Genomic DNA, 20,115 nt, shown 5'->3' with positions numbered 1-20,115 from the left:
AGTGGTAGTGCAGAGTGGTAGTGCAGAGTGCAGAGTGGTAGTGCAGAGTGCAGAGTGGTAGTGCAGAGTGGTAGTGCAGAGTGCAGAGTGGTAGTGCAGAGTGCAGATTGGTAGTGCAGAGTGCAGATTGGTAGTGCAGAGTGAGAGTGCAGATTGAGAGTGCGAGTGGTAGTGCAGATTGGTAGTGCAGAGTGCAGATTGGTAGTGCAGAGTGCAGAGTGGTAGTGCAGAGTGGTAGTGCAGAGTGCAGAGTGGTAGTGCAGAGTGGTAGTGCAGAGTGCAGAGTGGTAGTGCAGAGTGGTAGTGCAGAGTGCAGAGTGGTAGTGCAGAGTGGTAGTGCAGAGTGCAGATTGGTAGTGCAGAGTGCAGATTGGTAGAAGTATTACGGGCAGCAGTACCACTACCACCAATGCTACTGCTACCAGTACCACCACCACCAGTACTCCCGCTACCAGTACCACCACCACCAGTACCACCACTACCAGTACTACCACCAGCAGTACTACCACCAGCAGTACTACCACCACCAGTACTACCAGTATCACCACCTCCAGTACTACCACTACTACCACTACCAGTACCACCACCACCAGTACTACCAGTACTACCAGTACCACCACCACCACCAGTACTACCAGTACTACCACCATCAGTACTACCAGTACTACCACCACCAGTACTACCACTACTACAGCCACCAGTACTACCACTACCACCACCAACAGTACTACCACCACCACCAGTACTACCAGTAGCAGTACTACCACAACCAGTACCACTACCACCACCAGTACTACCACCACCAGTACTACCACTACCAGTATTACGGGCAGCAGTACCACCACCACCAATGCTACTGCTACCAGTACCACCACCACCAGTACTCCCGCTACCAGTACCACCACCACCACCAGTACCACCACTACCAGTACTACCACCACCAGTACTACCACCAACAGTACTACCATTACCAGTACCACCACCTCCAGTACTACCACTACTACCAGTACCACCACCAGTACTACCAGTACCACCCCCACCAGTACTACCACTACCAGTACCACCACCACCAGTACTACCACTACCAGTACCACCACCATCACCAGTACTACCACTATCAGTACTACCAGTACTACCAGCACCAGTACTACCACTACTACAGCCACCAGTACTACCACTACTACAGCCACCAGTACTACCACTACCACCACCAACAGTACTAACACCAGCGCCAGTACTACCAGTACCACCACCACCAGTACTACCACTACCACCACCACCACATTAACACACTCCATAACACTTAGCAAAAATACATTACCATTTACAATGCCATTAGCTCAAACTCAAATAAATCCGAGCCCGATTGCATTTCTAATGCTTGTTTATATATTGAGAGTATCTCCACTCCAGCCCAGGTTGTAGGAAGTGCCATCCCTTGTAGTATAGATCCCCAGGTATCTTGTCCAGACCTGGGGCTTTACCAGGCGCGTTTTTTCTCACAGCACTGGTGACTTCTGACAAGGTCCGCTCAGGAATCGCTGTAAGGGGTTAGGTAATGGCTGGGTTTCTACGGTCTTGGAGCTAGCCCCAGTCTCCAATAAAGCGTATAGGGCCTGAAAATTTTCTTTCCAGCTATCAGCCGCTGGATTGGGCTCCTGGGCCATCTTTCCAGTTCTGCTACCTGTGCTTACAAGATTCCAAAAGGCTTTCATGTCCTTGTTTGTCCTCTAAGGCCTGCTTCAGAGATGCCCATTGGTCCATGTCCCATGGTTTCTTTGCGAGGGCAAGGGGTCTTTAGAGACCGCTCTCGCAGTTCTGATTTAGGATGTGCTCTTAGATTTTTTGGCCTCTTTCAAGGCCCTCTTTGCTTCCCGATAGCTGGAGCTGAACTAGGTCAGCTTGACCTTAGCCCGCCACCGAGGGGTCAGTGTGCTTCACAGATGGTAGCATCTTCAGTTCCAGGGTTAGAGCGTTGTGATCACTGTCATGCCATAGTAAGACAGTGAAGTCAACAACCCTGTCCCACGTCCTTGTTTCAATCAGGATATAATCTAATATGGAAGAGTGACCAACCCTATTGAAAGTGTGACTCCCAGGGGAATCAGATCTAGTTCGGCCATTATAGGCTCGTAGAGAATAGTTTAGGGTAAATAACTTGATCTGTAGGCCAAGAGTGTCCATGCGCTGATTGGGGAAATATTGGGATCTGGGATAGCCCAAATCTCATCCTCCTCAATAGGTGGTGAATCATAAAGATCTTACGATGGCTCGAATTGGCAATTAAAATCATCACCCCTATGACTACAATAGCATTTTTAGTGAGTGTGGGAATTAGGCGATCTAGATAGTCTAGGGTCGGGGATTCATGGCCTGTCCTCACAGGCCTTGAGTAGACATTGACCAGAGCCCTTTTATGGTTGGGCAAGAAAGTAAGGGTAACACACAAGATGTCAGCTGAAGAGGACTTGAGTTGGGTGGTCGTACACCCTAGGTGGGAACCTACCCAAATACACAGGCCCCGGGAGGTCTATCCCTTCCCTTCGAGGTGGCAACAATATTAAAAGTTGCAAACCCTGTATGCGAAGACTCCTCCATTGACCATGTTTCCTGGAAAATACATATATCAAACTCTCCAACAAAATCCCTCCAGTCTGGATTGCCTAATTTGTTCTTAAGGCCTGCGACATTCCAAGAAAGCATCCTCATTATGTTTGGATCATGTTGTCTGTCTAGAATGCCTCCTATGGAAACAAGCTCCAAGAGTTGTGCCATTTCGGTCAGGACAGTATGACAACTACTCTCTAGTCTGAAGGGAGATACCTGCTCCATCCTGAAGGTTTCAAGGCTTGGAAGTTCTGGTACTTCATGGGTGTTACTCTGGCCGGGGAACCTACAGACCTAGGGTGGGGTTTTTCTTGGGAGACTCCCTTAGAGCTGGTAGTCAGACTGTCTAGTGGTCATGATGTATTTGTCTGTACATGTGTGTTAACAGAGCTGGAGTGTATATACGCAGGATGTTCACTGTGACTCAGGCTTGAAGGTCCGGGCTCCTAATTCTTTCCACCATTGTCTCTGCCCCATGAAATCTCACTCATTCGCTCCTTCCTATTTACCCGCTCTGTCCTATATAGACCAGCCGACTCGACCAGGGGACTAGACCGTGAGTCCCATGAGTCCCTCCTTCAAGGAACCCTTTGGTAGATAGACACCTGGAAGGGCTAGAGTTTGGTACTAGTCAATCAACGTCCTCCAAAATCCCAAATCTGTTTACCACCGGCACAGTGAATATTAGCGGTCTCAGGTATTGGAACCCATATTCCAGTGGTGGTTGGTTATGATACAGCTCCATCTGGGTAGTATATTGGTTCTCTCTTACTTGTGGTGTTAGACTTTTAATATAAATGTGGGTGAGTGCGAGTAGCCTAATTGTACCAGAATCCTGGGCAGTAGGGTTCCGTTGTAGAAGGTGCTGAACCATCCTTGGGTTTTTTAAGTTAATTACAATACAGTCCCCACGTAGATCTTTTGGTCTGTTGCCCATCCAACTAACCCTAGGGGTCATGAGTATTTCGCCTGCGTACGTGTAGGTGAATTAGCGTACTTTGCAAGCCAGGGGAGGCATTTATTTTTAAGTTCTAGCTGAGATTCTTTCTGGCCTGCTTTGGTTTCTGGTACTCCAGCCAAAATAATAACATATGGTGATGAAGCAGGTGGAAGATTGATAATGGGTAGACCGTCGCCTAGCCAACACCCCTCACTCAGGAGCCCTGGTCGATCCAAGCTATTCTTTGGGGTATCCTTGCTAGGTACCACCTGCTCCACCTGCTTGGGTCCAAGGCCTATACTACCACTCGTTTGGTCTGGGATCATAAAGTCCACCTCTGTTTGTGCGTCGGGCCTTTCCATCTCCTCTATAACACCTGTGTCAATAAGTCAGGGAACGTTGGGTTCACTAACTCTCACTGATGTGGGTATTGCGGGTGGATTTCCACTACTGTAACCTTACAAATTGGCCAGCTTGTCAAGGCGGGCCACCAGAGGGACAAGCTTGTCTCTCACAATATTCCGGATTTGACCTCGAAGCTCCTCCAACAGATTTGTCAACCATGGCGAAAAAATTGAATATCTGGTAGCACACCTTGGGCTTGGCCAATGTTCAGAACCGGGTTGCTCTCTATATCCATCCTCGCAGATGACCCTTCGTTAAATTTATTCCGCTTTACTCCCACCCATACTGATTGTTTGGATTTGTTGTTCTTGGTTGGGCCCTTGATCACACCCCCTACTGTGTAACTGGTTTGGAAACAGTTTCGGTGGCAGTGTCTGCTAGTTGTAAAGATAACACGGGGGCTTTCCAGGACTCTACTAGTTGAGGGTGGGGCCTGGTCTGGTCTGTTGGGATGCAGCGATGAACAGCGGTCAACGACAACCATCTTTCAGTTTGTTCTGTCTCTGTAGATACTACCCCTATGGGCATCTGGAGCATCCGATCCATGCAGGTGTGCAGTAGAGGGGGGGAGGTATTGACTGTGGTAACACTTGTTGCTTGTCTTTGATAGCTCTCTTCCCCATTTTAATTTCGGCTAGACAGATTTCAATATGGGCCCCCAACTCACACAGCAAGGGAAGGGGAAAGCACTGTTAGTGGGAGACCTCTAGAAGTAAAGATGAATAGGAAGAGGGGAATTAAAAAAAAAACCACTTACAGTTCGACTCTTCCGTCTTCGCTTGAGGACCGCCTGGAGATAGGCGGGAGGTGAGGGAGAGAGACCAGGTGAATAGCCGAAATCCTTGCGGACTGTGGTTGTAACCAAGGGAGGTGGCACAGCCCAGTCTTCTCCAGTCTACGATAAGCTAAGAAAGGCCTCCTGTGCTTTTGTTGCTCTCCGGCACCTTCCAAAAACATTGCGGACCCTCCTCCCTGGGCCAGTGGCAGAGTCCGCACTAGCAGCGCACAGGCGATGACCAACTGAGGCTCTTGCTAACTAATCCAATCCAACACACATAATTCCAATACACACCACATACTTACATTCCATAACACATAGGTAAAAGACATTGCCATTTGCAGTGCCAATAGCTCTAGCTCAAACAAATACGAGACCTATTGCATTTTCAATGCTTGGTAAATAATAGAAATGGCAGCATTGCAGCACCTAGCCAAAGACTGTGCTGGACTGTTAGATATAACCTTTCAAACCCGTACATGACAGTGAGAAGCATGAAGAATAAGGGGCTGGTAAGTTCAAAGTCCACTAGGTTGAACAACATGCACTGCTGCTTTAAGATGCCATCAGGTTCCATCACTCAGTGTACACTGTGCTAGCAGTTTGCCTCATAGCCTCATTCCTTTTTTTCTGACTTGTGTTGAATGGGTCTTTGAACACCTCTGAGGGGTTTCACCCTGTTTGTTTAGGTTCTCTACTCAGGACTGAACTTATACAATCTTTGGTTGACATCTTTAAAGCGTTTGAAACTTTTACCTTCAATTGTTGTCACTTTTGAAGGTGTTTTGTACTCAAATGCCATCTCTTTTTTAAGGTATCCCTCTTGTGTGAGGAAGAAGGCTTCCTCTTACCCACATTCTGTGTCCTTTTACCCTTGTCAAATTATGTTCAGGAATGTAAATATTTTCAGAAAATGACAAAAAGAGTGGTAAATGAGTGTGAGGATATTCATCTAAGAGGAAACCTAGTAGATCTCAGGGTGAAGGAAGAGTGAAAGAAACATAGCAAGCTCGCCAGAGAAAGTGCCCCTTCTGTTGAGTGTGTGTGTTCCCCGTAAAAGAATTTCAGAAGAGAAACCCAGGGAGAATAAGAGAGTCTCCACCATTATATCTAGATTCTCCCGGCTCTTCTGAGATCACCAGTCCGCATCACTCATCTCAAAGCATGGTTTGGCACGGATGTGATCAGCTGCATGTAGAACATTGAAGCCGCAAGCACATCATCCACTGAAGTGCTCCATGGTTTAAAGACAATCGCAGTTGAAACACTTGCGTGTGGGTTTGAAGTGACCGATGTCTTCCCACTTGACATCAGAACACACGACATCGAAGCATTCAACTTCAAGACATCTCTAGAAGGTTGGTGTCCAGGTACTTGCAGTTGAAGATCAATGTTGAGGCAGTCAGAGGCATGTGGTTTTTTCAACTGTCCTCTTGGACACCTTTCCTTCCTTGCTTCACGATCGGTCTCACCTAGAATGATAATTCCTCCTGAAGATCCTATTCAGGTACCACTTTCTCCCTTGGATCTTTTTCATAGACCAGCGATAATATCCAGGGGCAATTCTGTGTCACCCTTTAGGAATATGGTTCTAGATTTCAGCACATCCATCAGACATGGCTAGAACCCCTGAATCGTCCCTCCTCTTAAGTAACTTCTGCTAGAAGACGTAATAGAAGGTGGTCTCCATCTACCTCTTCTTCCACACATTCAAATGACTTATTTTACACATCCCACACACTCCCATCATCTTCCATGATGCCCTTTTAGGGGAGTGACAAAGCTCAATATACAGGATGAGGCCTTTGAATCCAGTCTGTCATTATGGAGATGGTGTAACTGCAAGATGCTCGAAGGCCCTTTTTGCCTTTGGTCCCTCACTTTGTTGATTTTGTGGTGGAAAAGTTCATCTCTCCTGCTGCAATGTAAATGGTGAACCTGAGACTGTTGAAGTGCAGACATTCTAATCAGGATCCAATGTACGTGTACCAAGAAGCTAAAGTAGACTCCGTCATAGCCTCTGTGAGAAGTTAGCCTGGTATATGATGTCCACTACTGTAGTGGGCACCTTGCACCAGTCTAATCGACCCTTATTGATGGTAGGTTATAAAGTCAACCTTATAGAAAGCTATCCTAGTGGTATCTGTGGAGTGCAGCCTTCAGGCTAAGACTTGGAGACGAGTTAAGCAAGTTGTTTTACCATTTATAATCTCTTGAGTACCAAATGAAAGCACACCACACAAGGTATATATCAAATATATATGTATTTATTCTAAACACAACCCCACTGCACTCTTTATGAGGTCAGAGGTAAAAGTACAATACAAGGAACTTGATTTGCATACGATAAGTTGTACAGTATACGTTTTGCCCTAGGGGCCTCACAAACCATATACTAAAATAGTGGTATAAGAACCACATGAGAATTAGAAAGCAGGCCTGGGGCCTGTGGAATCGCTGGGGCTAACCAGAACAACCAAAGGTTAGGATGTAGGAGGCCCACGGGAGACGCGTGCAGGGTCTAAACGCAGCCGCGGGGTACCATTGACTTTCTATGGGAAACAAACAAGTTACAATTTTAAAGATTAAGGGTACAATTAGGTGAACTACGATGGAACCCTTTTAGACTAGGACACTTGGAGAGTCAATACCCACGGGAGCACCGGAGTACTCGTGTTACCTCACCCAGGGAAGCCGGGTCCATAAGTGTCTTTTCGTGTCGGGTTTCGTCGTTGATTCCAATGGAGAGCTGCGAAGAAGTGCTGCAGGCGACCAGAGGAAAAGTGTCCGGGTGGATCGAAGATGTGAAGAACCTGAAAGCAGAGGAAACAGAGTCTGGGCCACTAGCCAGTGACCACGGCGGCGATAGAAAGTTGGCACCAGATGGCGGGTGATTTCAGGTGAAAAGGTTAAGTTTGTCTCTTCAGCCACGAGGTCCAGGAGGCATCGACGACGACCAGGAGCTGGATTCGGGCTGTCCCACGAAGGATATAGTTGACTGCGGTGTCGGTATCCGTATTGGACCCCACAAGCCTTGGCAAACGCAACCCACGCAGGATGTCGAGATTGGCTTCAGTGCAGACCAGCAAGGTCTGTGGAACTTCTCCTTTGCAGGGAAGTTGGAACAAGCCTGGAGCAACCAGGAAAGCAAGTTAAATCAACGGTTGGTCTTCTTGGGGGCTAACTAGCCAACGGACTAGGAACCGTGAAGACGCATCGAGCTAAAATGCACAAAGCAGGCCCACGGGACACTCGTGAAGTGTGGGCCTCTGAGCTTCGGTGCAAAAGGTGCTCGGGCTGGGGCTTCAAGCACCCCAATGCACAACTTCGGGATACCTTGGGAAGTAGATGCAGGTAGCAAAATGCAGGATGTCCAGGAGTTCCGGTCCCACATCTCTCGTGTCTGCCACAGACCTCAGCTTTGCTGGGAGCAAAGGTCAGGGTCTGATATGTCTGGAAGTCCGTGTCCTGTGTCGCAGATTCTTCGGTATCCGGCGGGAGCCTCAAAAATGCAGACCGGCAAAGATGCTGTTGGTGCCTGTTTGAACAGAGTGGTCACTCCTTGACCACAAGGGAGATTTCTTCCGTCTTCCAGTCGAAATGGAAGGTTGAAAGTCCAGGATATATGTTGCAGAGTTTCGTACAGGGTAGTCTAAAGTCCTAGGGACTGGGGTTCTATACTTTTGTAAGTTTAGGGGTTGGACTAACTCTAAGGTCCCTCCTATGGGTGGACCTGGGGAGGGGGTGGTTACACCCCTTCCCCTTTGTGCAGTCTCGCACCAGAGCTGGGGCAGAGTGCCCCAGCAACCGGTTTGAACTGGGAAATGCATGGAGCACCTTGTTTGCCCCAGGCAGTGCCTGGAAAGCATTCACTGAATGCAGACCTCCCTGCCCCAATACACTAAGAGCCTGTCTGGGGAGGTGCCAGCACCTCCCTGGACAGGAAACCTATTGTCCAGGCCTCCCCTGCCGGAGTTTCGTCCAGCAGCAGGAGGGCAGACTCGTGTCTGTGGCAGCAGCATCCATTTTGTGATGCTGAGGCTCTGTTTAACTTTAACCGGGTAAATCAGTAACTACATGTCTTCTCCCTCTAGAAGGGGTGAATGCTACCCCAGTTGCCAGGACTGGTGGGGGGGGAGGGTAGTATTCCACAGTGTTTGACACCTTACACAACATGTTTTGAGAAAGCCAAACCAAAGTTAGCATTAACCGCGAGGACTATAATGCACTTAAGAGTATATGGTATTGCTTTATCATAGTACATCTATAAGGAGATGGTTCCGAAAGCTGCAGAGGGGCTCAGCTCATGCTAGGGCACCCTCTCACATAAAACTAAGCACTCTACCTCCAGGATTGTCGAGGTCTGCCTTAGGAGTGGCTTATAGGTGTATGTGTCTATATAGGTATATAGATATAGGTATACTATATCTAAGTAAGGGGTAATTACACCACCTTACCCAGGCTGTAAGAACAGACCTGTGGTGTCAGTTTGGAAGGCAAACCAGGGGTGGCACAATACATGCTGGAGCCCCTGGTAGGCCTAGGGTGCACCTATGCCCTGGGTACCTATGGTACACTATACAGGGGCTCACCAGGGTGACCCAGTAACCAATCTGGTATGTACCTAAAGTACATGGTATCAATTTAGAGAGAGAACAGCTGAACTGTGGCCTGATTAGCAGGTCCACAGCCACACTAAAGTCGAAAAACCAGAGAATCACAGCAAAAAGTGGAGGTAACCATAGGAAGCAGACCCTAATCTCCTACAGCCTCAACCTCCCGGAAAAATCATGCATCAGCCCCAGAGACCTTGGTGCCTTCTGACAGAGAGATAAAACCTATTGATTCAGCAGTCCATTAAAGTTTGGCAGCATCAGCGTTCAAAACAGCTAATGAAACATCCCCAACTAGAGTGAAATAAAATAGCAGTATGGGACACCCTAGTCACTTTTGCAGAGGAGCTGCCAAGAGACCAGATTTCATGGAAGTCGTACAAGAGTGACTCAGTGTCCAATCAAGTGATCAGTGCTTTGAACCTGTTGCTCGCCAAATTTTGCAAAGGCTTCTCACTTACATTGTGCTTCATGGTTCGATTGATATATTTGAAGCCTAGACACAATTAAATATAAACTTCTACTCACAGGATTGTTTACCTTCGATTCTCATACAAACAATGAGATGCATGAGGATGAAACCATAGAAAAAGTAGGCTTTGAGGAGGAGATGAATACATTCTTCAAATCTCATTATAGACGCAGGGACCGCCTTTACCTCAAGATGCAGATGATTAATCCCCTTAGTGATCCTATCACCCTCAAGTGTAAGTACAACAGCTAACCTTGTACCTCAAAAGTTCTGAGACACATAGTGATCAACAGCAGCACCAGTGACCACCTTCCTTGAAATGTCTTAGTCTCTTTCAAGACAAGGACTCTACCACTTCCTCTCCTTTGTTTACACTCTTGATAGGAGTGAGCCTTTCCAATCATTTCAAGGAATGGTAAAACATAACACACCGACAGATTCAAATGAAAAAACACAACACTCTTACATTCAACTCCCCCCCCCCCCCCCCCCCCCTCTGTAAATCCCTCTGAAACCAACATCAAAACATCAGCTTCGATTACTCTGACTGGAGATTTTACCTTTTCTGAAAAAGCCTGCTATTGAGCCCATTCCCCTCCTCTCAAAGATCAATTTGAGACTTTTATTTTGGTCCCAAAAAGAGGCTCCGAGCAAGAATTCTGACCGTCAAAACATCTACATGTATGCACAGAAAAACCACTAAATAGACACTAATCTCAGAAAAAGAAAAGACTCCTGTAGTTCATTCTTCAAGATTCAAAACATACTGTTTTAGCAGTTTGAGTGTCACGATACAAGCACGCAATTGAGAGAATAACAAGACTTAACCATAAACATGACATACACTCCAGGTACTCCCTTGTACGTAAAATGGTTTCGAGCAAATTCAGATCCATTTTGTATCTCTCAACCGCCAACAAGTTGGTCAAGTAGTAGCTCAGGATCCTGGCTTTTCAGTAGAAATTTTTGCAATCACATCAGATAAGTCGGAAGTGGGCATAGACCTTAAGGATCTTATTTTTGCATATCTGTGCCTAAAACACAGAAATATTCTGGGGTTCTCCATTTAAGCCTCAAATCTGTGAGTATTTTTCAAAATGCATGGCAAGACTTGTAACACCTCCTTGGTATCCAAAATAGATGCCAAAGTAGGTAAAAGAGCCCGGCAAAGACATTTCTGCAATACAAAAAAGGTCAGTACTTTTCAATTCCCCATTTTTCCTCTTCAAAGAAGGCTTCTCGCTTGTGGTTTGGGGTGAGCTTGCCATTCTATTCAGTGGTAAGGTGTATAAGTAAAGGTCATATTAGAGAGAAAGTTACTTGTTTCTATTCCTAGTTCTCCATTCTGATAATCTTTACTGAATTCATGAGAACCAATTCCCACCGCTGAGAATTCAAGAGGAAGAATCTATTTTTAACAGTATTAATTTAAAGTTTCACATCCCTGATAGCTGCATAATAATCTGCCGCAAGCTATGACCTCTGAGGTAGTTTAAGGGGGGAGGTGGCAGCTCGAAATGCGTAGTGATAAAGATAATGATGCAGCACAGTAAATTACACCCGAAGACTTTATCAAAAAAGTTTTTTCATTTTGCCTCTTTCCATAAAAAAACAAAAAGAAAGTTAATGTGGCTTTATATAGATATATGAATATATGTAAAAAAATATAATTTTTTTTTACAAAGTTCTACAGATTATCACTCATGAGTGTAGATGTCTGTACATTTTGTAAAAATACCCATGACAAGTAAATAGTATTTCCTTGCTCCTGTTGCTTTGAATAGATGTGTTGTTAAAAACAATGTGACATGTGTTTGTTGCATTGACTTTTAATCACACCTGCACTGTTTGTTTCTTGATCCAGTATACATACATTTGGCACAATCTAGGTTTTTCGTCTGTCTGTGTGCGGATGTGATTCATGTTTTGTGGTTCTGCTTTAGGCCTCGCAAGGGGATAGAAAGTGCTATCTAAATCTAATCTAAATACCAATTTAAGTCAATACAATGCAATTTTGTGTTTGCTCGATTAGTGTAATCTGCTGTAGTTGTAGTTAGGCCTATGCTATTGTAACTTTAAACACACAGAATTTAAATGCATAATGTATTTGGCTGTGCCTAATCTGATCCTTCTAGCATGTTAGCTTGACTTCATATTTGCAAACAAATGGGTATTCAGTTTATTTTACTAGAAGTTCCACTTCAATAATATTTAGTCTACTAAATAACGGATGTAACAGAAAAGCAACAGAACCTTAAGACTGTGAACTAATTCTTTTTGTCCATAATGTTTTTAAGTTTTCATTTGAGAATTTCCTATTCTAAATCGCTGTTTAGAATGTTCCTTAATACTAATATAAAATTAGAAATCAAACCGTATCTACACTGAAAGTCGGCAATTGAGGCCAACAGGACATTCAGATCTGGGGTCAGGTTTCCAGCCTTGCTCATAACTGTTTCTGTCAAAATGCAAATGGCTTCAGATTTCTACATTTTATTCTTTGTTTTGAATGCTTGAATGTAGTCTGTACTTTTTCCACTTAATGAAGATCTTCTTTCAGTATAGCTCAAGCTATTAGTTGATTGAAGCATGTTGTACTGTGCTTGAGACAAGACTAATTTGCAAATAGTTGATTGAAGCATGTTGTACTGTGCTTGAGACAAGACTAATTTGTTTCCTTTTTTAAAGCCCAACCTCTAATGTTTTCTGTTAAGCATGCTGCATCCACTCATAGTATTTCTAAATTAATCTCCTGCATTTTTTCCATTTTGTGTTTAGCTTTCTCTGATGTCATTGTTGCCTTGTGGCACCCTGATTCTACTGACGCTGTGAATCCCGTTCGGTTTAAATCTATCTTCCAGAAATATGTTCCTTCTTTCATGGGATACAGGTAAGATGCATGCCTCTGTGGTACATATGCAGTCTTGGTTTTTGTATTCTTATGGAGAATTCCTCATAATGAATTTGGCCAAGCCATCAAGTCCCTACAGTCTAATAAATGCCACTTTTAGTCACTTAGGGCCTGATTACGATCTTGGCTTATGTGGTTCTCCATCACAAACTTGATGGATATCGCGTCCACCGTATTACAAGTTACATGATATCGTATGGAACTTGTAATACATTGGACGGGATATCTGTCACATTTGTGACAGAGTAACCCATCCGCCAAGATCGTATTCAGGCCCTAGGTGAGGGAAAAGTGACTGTTCAGACAATCTGATCACTTGAACAGAACATTCTCATTGTTCCATTCTGCACATACAACAGGTGAGTACATCAAAACATCTGCAAGTCTAAAAATATATTTTGAATTTTTATCAAACGAAAGGATATTGTAGATTTTTTATTATAAAATTGTATTCAAGTTTCCTAACTATTAATATGATCCTTAAGATTTCATCTTGCAGAGGATATTAAAAAAAATCCTGTTACCTTACGTTACAACAGGAATTATAAAAAGTGCAAAAATAATTTTGCATTAACAATTTCAAGAAGAGGGTTACCCTTCTCCCTCTTTGTTAACATAACCTACATCTTTTTTGATGCCTAAAATATTATTTTGCATTATGGTTGTAAAAGGCAAATGAAAAACAAAGAATGGAACCATGTAATTTGTATGAAGTGCCCAGTTGTCTCTATCCTAAAAACAATTAGAAAGGTTCGCATACCTGGCAGTATCAGAGAGAATGACAGACGGAACTTGGACAAATAGAATCTTACTACATGATTTACTTAGAAACTAAACAACTATTCCACTTGGACACAATTGAAGAATTAGCAATATAGGAATCTTTTTAATGAGCTTAAATTGTGAAATAATCTTGTAGTCCATAATTTGTGGCTTCAGTAATGTATTCATTGAGTACTAATTTGTGTGTGCCCAAATGATCAATCAATGGCATTGATTTAAATCATAATTGTTTAATTTGTTGAAATTGTTGTTAGATGTTGTTAGAATTACTTTTCATACAAAAATCCTGTAGATACATGCATAAGATGTTTGCCCACTTATGCTTCACTGCACAGACTAGAGAGCGAAAAAAAAAGACTGGTTACTTTACAATTATAATTTTCATACAAAGAATTCAAATGTCCTAGTGGATTAATGGAAATAATAGTAAATTATCATTTTTGAGGTTTTTGCCCACATGAGCCAGATTCCCCATAGGTATGGACTTCATTGAAGAAATCACACTTCTCCAGTGTAATATGGGATGTAGACATGGTCTTAGCAAATAGATGCTTGTATGTCACTATAGATTAATTATTTTGAATGCAACCTATACAAAGGTATGGCCCCAGATGATTCACTGGTGTTGGGACAAAAGTTTGGATAAAAATATTGTGTACAGAAATATCGGTCAAGAATATCGGGACTTTAAATATCTTACGAACAGAATATCGAAGGTAAAAATATTGTTTTGAGTGTTGTTTTTTTAATATTGTCAGAAATATCAATGTAGTAAATATCTTTGCATATAATATTGTTTCTTTTAGTGTTTGTATGTAAGATATTGTATTTTCTTTAATTCTATTTGTTTATAATTTTTTTATTTTGTTTTTGTTTTGCATATTGGTTTATTTTTTAAATTGTATACATTTGCAAATCTAAATTGTATTAATGTTTTTATCTTTTTATTTTTTTATAGCTGTATGTTGGGTTATGGGATAAGGGTGGGGAGATTTTTATAACAATATGTATTTTCATTTTCCAATTTAAGGTAATATTTTTAAAAAATTGGGAATTGTTTAGAATTTTTATTCAAATAAATTATATGTTTTTGATGTTTTAAAATTACATATTAAATAGGATATATATATTTATGGATTTTTTAAAATAAAAAATGATGTTAAAATATTTTTTAATTATCATAAAGAAGTATATCTGGATTTATTATATTTAAAGTGATTACATTATTTTTATGAAATTGTTAGAAGTATGAAAAAGTAAATTCAAAATTATTTTGTTAATGTTTTAAATATTTTTACAAAACTTTTAAAATATAAAAATATAAGAAATATATATTTTTTTACTTTTATCAATAATTGTATATGAATTCTATGTAATTGTATTTTTTACAGTTTGAGTGGTAGGAAGTATTTTTTAAATATTGTAATTTTTTATTAATTTAAATATGAATTTGTATTTTTTGTTTATATATAAGGTTAGTTAAAATTGGTGTGTTTTAATATATTTTTGTTAATTTTGTAATGTACTCAAATATAAAATGTATAGTATTAACTGTGTATTGTACATTTTAATTCTTTAACCCGTTGGCTGCTTCCGCGATTTCGCGGCAGTGCGGCCGTTTTAAAAAACGGGCGCGGCCAGCGAGGTAGTTCTGCCGTCGGCCAATGGCCGATGGCAGCATGGAAGGGGTTAATACTCTAGGTATAACGTTTTTATTTTGAACTCTACTTGTAATACATGAAGTCTTTAGTGTCCAAAGCCCTCCCTCAAATTAGCATATATTGGAGTGGGAATACTAAATGTCACTCCTTTAGGGTCCAGTGCTTTCCCTCAAGTTAGTATAAATTGGAGTGGGAATACTAAGTGGCCGATTACGAGATTGGCAGTCCGACTGCCAGGTTACCGTTGCAGCGTTCGGGATAACACCGCCAAACCTTCAGCTTCCTGACCACCAAATTCTGAGTTGACCGCCAGCCTGGCGGTGAGCCGGTAGCAGTCTTGCTGCAGCGGCATGCTTTGGCTCACAGCGTGAGCCTCAAGGCAGTGCCCCTGCACAGCAGTTCCTGCACTGTCATCAGTGCACTCTTACCATGCACCATGTCGTGTATGGCACAAAGTGAATGCACAACAGTGCAGGCGTAGGGGAGTGTAACATGTGTCCCCAGCCACAATGCCCTCTGTGCAAAAACGAACAGGGTCCCGTTTCGGGCTCCCTCCCTGCCTTTCTGCCAACCTTTTTTTATGACGGGATCCCCACTATAAAAAGGTTTCCTGAAAGCCAGCTCTTAATATGCACGGCTGAGCCGGCATCGGCACCGCTGCCAATGTGGCCAGCTTCCCTGACTGCCGTGGGATCCAGGATCCTGGTGGTAGCGGCAGGCTTGCGTCGGTGTGGTTGCAGTCTAAATACCGCACTTGTAATCGGGCTGTCGGTCCGCCGAGGTTGTAATGGTTGGACCGCCACTATGAGTACGACCGTCTTCGGACCGCTGTACTCATAATCAGGCCCTAAATGTCACACCTTTAGGTTTCAACACCTTCCCTAAGTTGGTTTAGATTGAAGTGGGAATAGTAAATGTCATCCCTTTAGTTTCCCACACCTTCCTCAAGTTAGTTTAGATTGGAATGAGAGCTCTGGGAGCTGGAATAATGCTGGAGAGTACTAGAGAGGCCCTTATCGTCCCGGTGCCTAAGCCTGGGAAGGAACCTCACGACTACACAGGCTACAGGCCCCTGTCCATGCTAAATATGGATTACACTTTGTACCTATTTTCACACAATGTAGGAATGACAGCAGTAGGCAGCTATTGGTGCGAGATAACCACTACCCTAGGTAGAGTAATTGGTAAAAGTTTAAAACCTGACCGTAAAAGTATCTTATTGGGGATTATGGATGATTGGAGAGGTCCACTCACTCCTTTATTGCTGCGGTGGTTGGTTTACTAGTTTCAATGATCAGACCCACACGCTGAACGAATGGTCAAGAGGCATGGATGTTTATGCAAAATCAGAGGAATTAATGTTTAAAGCTATGGGTGTGCACAAAAAAATACTGAGGAACTTGGGACCTGTGGTGGAACTGTTTTCAGGCAGCGTCATAGCAACCTGCATACATAAGATCTCAGGATAATTCAGACAACCTTACCTAATACTTATGTTGATGTCTTGTGTCGAGCACAAATACTGTGACATGTTTCTACTGCTTATAATTGTACCTGATGTATTCATTTCATGTTAGAGTTTAAAAAAAGGGAAAGAAAGAAAGATTACCAAGGCCTCCTACAATCTACTATAGTTAAAAAGGAAATATGAAAATATAAAAAGAATTGTGAAAATTAACATCAAAATAAAGAGTGGCTCTTCTTGTACGTTTATAAAGGGGGGAATCTAAGGTATACATCACATTTTCTAAAACAAATAACCAAAAAGAAGTCGGTCACTAACAAGTGAGTTATTGATTTTAAACGGGGTCCAGGTTTTTCCCAAAGTCTTATCGGTGGCTTTCAGTTTTCTTGTTTACTATTCTTCTGAGCGGCGGTCTCTATTTTTCGTTACCTTTGTAGTTGGTGTTAAACATTAGAAATAATGATTATTGAAAATTACTGCAGAGTGATCACAGCTCGATGTGTGTGATTCTTTTACAACAGCCAACAAGACGCACAAGAGTTCCTTAAGTTTTTAATGGATCGCCTTCACGTGGAGATCAACAGAAAAGGCCGACGGACTCCCAGCATCCTCTCTGATGTCAAACGTGCCTCTGTGCTCGAGCCTTCAGACTCTGTGAGGTAACCTAGAGGGGAAACTGGCGGCAAACCAAGCAGCAGTGCATGTTTTAAGTCTGCAACGGTGGTCCGTTCTTGTGTGTCTGTGGGAAGAGTTTACATTGCATCTCCTGTCAGACCCCCCTAGAATGTGTGTATAACCCACAAGTGCCACTTGTCACAAGTGTGCCCCATTAGAATGTATTGCTTTCCTGTCCATGTGTGAGGAGCATGGATTGTTGTTTCTTGTGCAGATCTGAGATGTGTGTACCCTCTGTCCCATTTTGTCTGTTGTTTCTCAGGTTTGTAAATGCTTGATGTGTTTCTCCACTTTTTTGCCAGTAGTAAGTAGCCTGCATTCGTACTGTGCCCCCAGGCGACCATTTCTGTATATGACTAGGCCACATAGCTGTCATTTTCATATAGAACTTCTGCGTGCTGATCAAAGTGCTGACCTGACTGTGACCTTCAACAAACTGCATTTTAATTCACTCCCAGGCGGTTTTAGTGCATAGGAAGTGATTTGCATAAGAGCAAGGGCGTGGGAACTTGCAAACTTTATTTTTATGCAACCTTTCAAAGCTTTAGAGGAAATCTTTCCCGCTTTGTGAAAGATGGTAATTGTTCTGTTTCCCACACTTCCTTGTGAAAATCCTGACAATTTGTCACACACATCATCCTTAATTAACATTAATACAATTGATCTACAGAAGATATACTTTGCATAGAGAAGTTAGTGTGCTTTTCCTGCTCAATGCCATTATGCACTGAAAAGATCTGCAAATAATAAATCCGCCAAGACAAGTCGAGCAAATATTCGCCATTGAGGACATAAACGCTTTACGAGATGTAAACTTGTAGAGGAAACATTTGCACCTTTTTCAAGGTTGTCGGGTTTCGATTAGAGTGGAAATTCTCTCCTTCTCGAGAATGTCTTTGTAGTGATGAAGGTAAGGAACCAAAATATTTCAGAACCTCCGCAAAGGGCGAGTCGTCTAAACAACGGGTATTAATATTACCCAGCTCAACAGAACTAATTTATCAACCTCCGAAGGATGAAAGGCTGAGCCTGGGATGCAAGGGTTCTACCTGGTACCCGTTTTACTAATTTAACAGAGCGTGAGTGGGGTAACTGAGAAATACCCTGTACGAGAGTAGAAGGGCATAACATTATATTGACTGCTTAATGGGTGGACCTACAGACGGCACCATATGACTCTCATTCACCCTACATATTGCTGAGCACATTCCTGGAGGAAGGATCCACAAACCTGTATGTAAAATGTTTCTTAAACCCTAGCAATTCATTGCGAGCACCTCTGAAACAGCATTCTGTTTTTATTTTAAAGAATGTATTTATTTTTTATATAGGCAGTCAGTACATTACAAACCTTGTACTAGAAACCCATTTACACATTCCAGCCATCATACCATATATGACAAAAAATACAGCAGTATCTCCTCTTAGAGGGCCCTTTGTGTATAGAACATCACAGTAGGAAAAACTCCTGTTAATCCTTCTTTCGCAGATATTTGCCCCCCACCCCCACCAGCTCTCAGACATTAATCCTCTTATTCCTGTCTTTCGTGTGCAGAACTACCCAAATTTAGCAAGGGTCTCTGATTATGTTTGCAAATCCTCCCGTGCATGGTCATCTCTCCTACAGCAATGGAGTCGCACCTCTTCGGCCACTGCCCATTCTGTGACATCCTTGATCCCCTCGTTCCCTAGGTTCCAGCAGGTACATACATTAGATGGCAACTTGTCGTTTCGCTAGTAGTAGGGCCAGTTGTGTGAATTTCCATTTCATTTTCCGCCCTTGCATTTCCTGACCATCCCCAAAAGACAGGTTGCCGGGTCCAATTTCACATCTATACCCTCCATGCCCTCTAATCGTCTGACCACCAACTCCCAATAAGCATGCACCGGGGACAGTACCAGGCTAAGTGAAGAAATGTTGCAGTTCTACCCTGACAGCAGTGGCATCTATCTGTTCGGTGTGGTCTATTCTATGTAGGAACACTGGGGTCAAATATGTGCAGTGTATATAATTGAAATGTACTACTTTGAACCGCGCATTGCTCGTCCCTTGCTTAACATTGTGTGTCTTCTAGTGGTGCACCCAACTCTTATTACCACATCTCCCTAGCCCGAAATTATATCCTTGGGTTGTCAGCAGACATGGGTCTGTATAAATGTCTACCTCCACCATATTTTAGTAACATTCAAAACAGTTCAGAGGAGAGCGGACGTCCGAGTATGTGGGCCAGACCTCTCGCACTATGTCCACAATGCTTGCATCTGTTAAAAATGTGCCCATCCCACTTCAAAGGTCACCTCTGCCGCCTCAAATGGGATAAATGTGTCGTTGTGGTAAAGGTCACTTAGAGTCAAGCCCCCCACCCCCAGCTCTCCAGGTACTAGTATCAACTGTGCTGGATAACAGGTGGTAGATCCCACCAACCAAACTCTTGTGCAAAGAGCGGCCCATCTGAGAACCACTTTTTTTTTTTAAACGTATTTGTATTGGCATTTTGTATATATTGTTTCAGGACATAGGTAACAGTTTAATATAAAATCATCTGGTATGGTCGCACAGATCACTGTAGCATATCAGCTTTGGTACACTGTATATAGTTGTTAACATATATATCTCTCTAGCACCTTCCAATAATCGATTCTGTGTAACCGTCTGGTTCTAGCTATACAAATGTATATTCTATTGTTCATTTCGTGATACATTTACATTGTCACAGCTTCTATAAGGGCGGCCAACTGCCTCACATTCGGATAAAACAACACCATCCAAAGTCAATAAGTTTGCTTTTTAAAGAAAAATTCAAA

At 42.9% G+C, this 20,115-nt stretch overlaps 1 protein-coding gene across 4 annotated transcripts in view; it reads left to right on the top strand.

The window, feature by feature from the left end:
- USP21 (ubiquitin specific peptidase 21) overlaps nucleotides 1–20,115 on the top strand; it is a 480,681-nt gene that overhangs the window by 243,239 nt on the left and 217,327 nt on the right. For all 4 annotated transcript variants that reach the window (XM_078669158.1, XM_078669157.1, XM_078669160.1 and 1 more), the window contains 2 exons: nucleotides 12,594–12,705; nucleotides 17,157–17,294. In XM_078669158.1, coding sequence (XP_078525284.1) covers nucleotides 12,594–12,705; nucleotides 17,157–17,294 — 250 coding nt within the window. The remainder of the gene's footprint in view (nucleotides 1–12,593; nucleotides 12,706–17,156; nucleotides 17,295–20,115) is intronic.

Source organism: Lissotriton helveticus, chromosome 12 (genome assembly GCF_964261635.1).
Source record: "Lissotriton helveticus chromosome 12, aLisHel1.1, whole genome shotgun sequence".
Classification (NCBI taxonomy): Eukaryota; Metazoa; Chordata; class Amphibia; order Caudata; family Salamandridae; genus Lissotriton; species Lissotriton helveticus.
The sequence above is the reverse complement of the archived record's forward strand: the minus strand, read 5'-3'. Positions and strand labels throughout refer to the sequence as shown.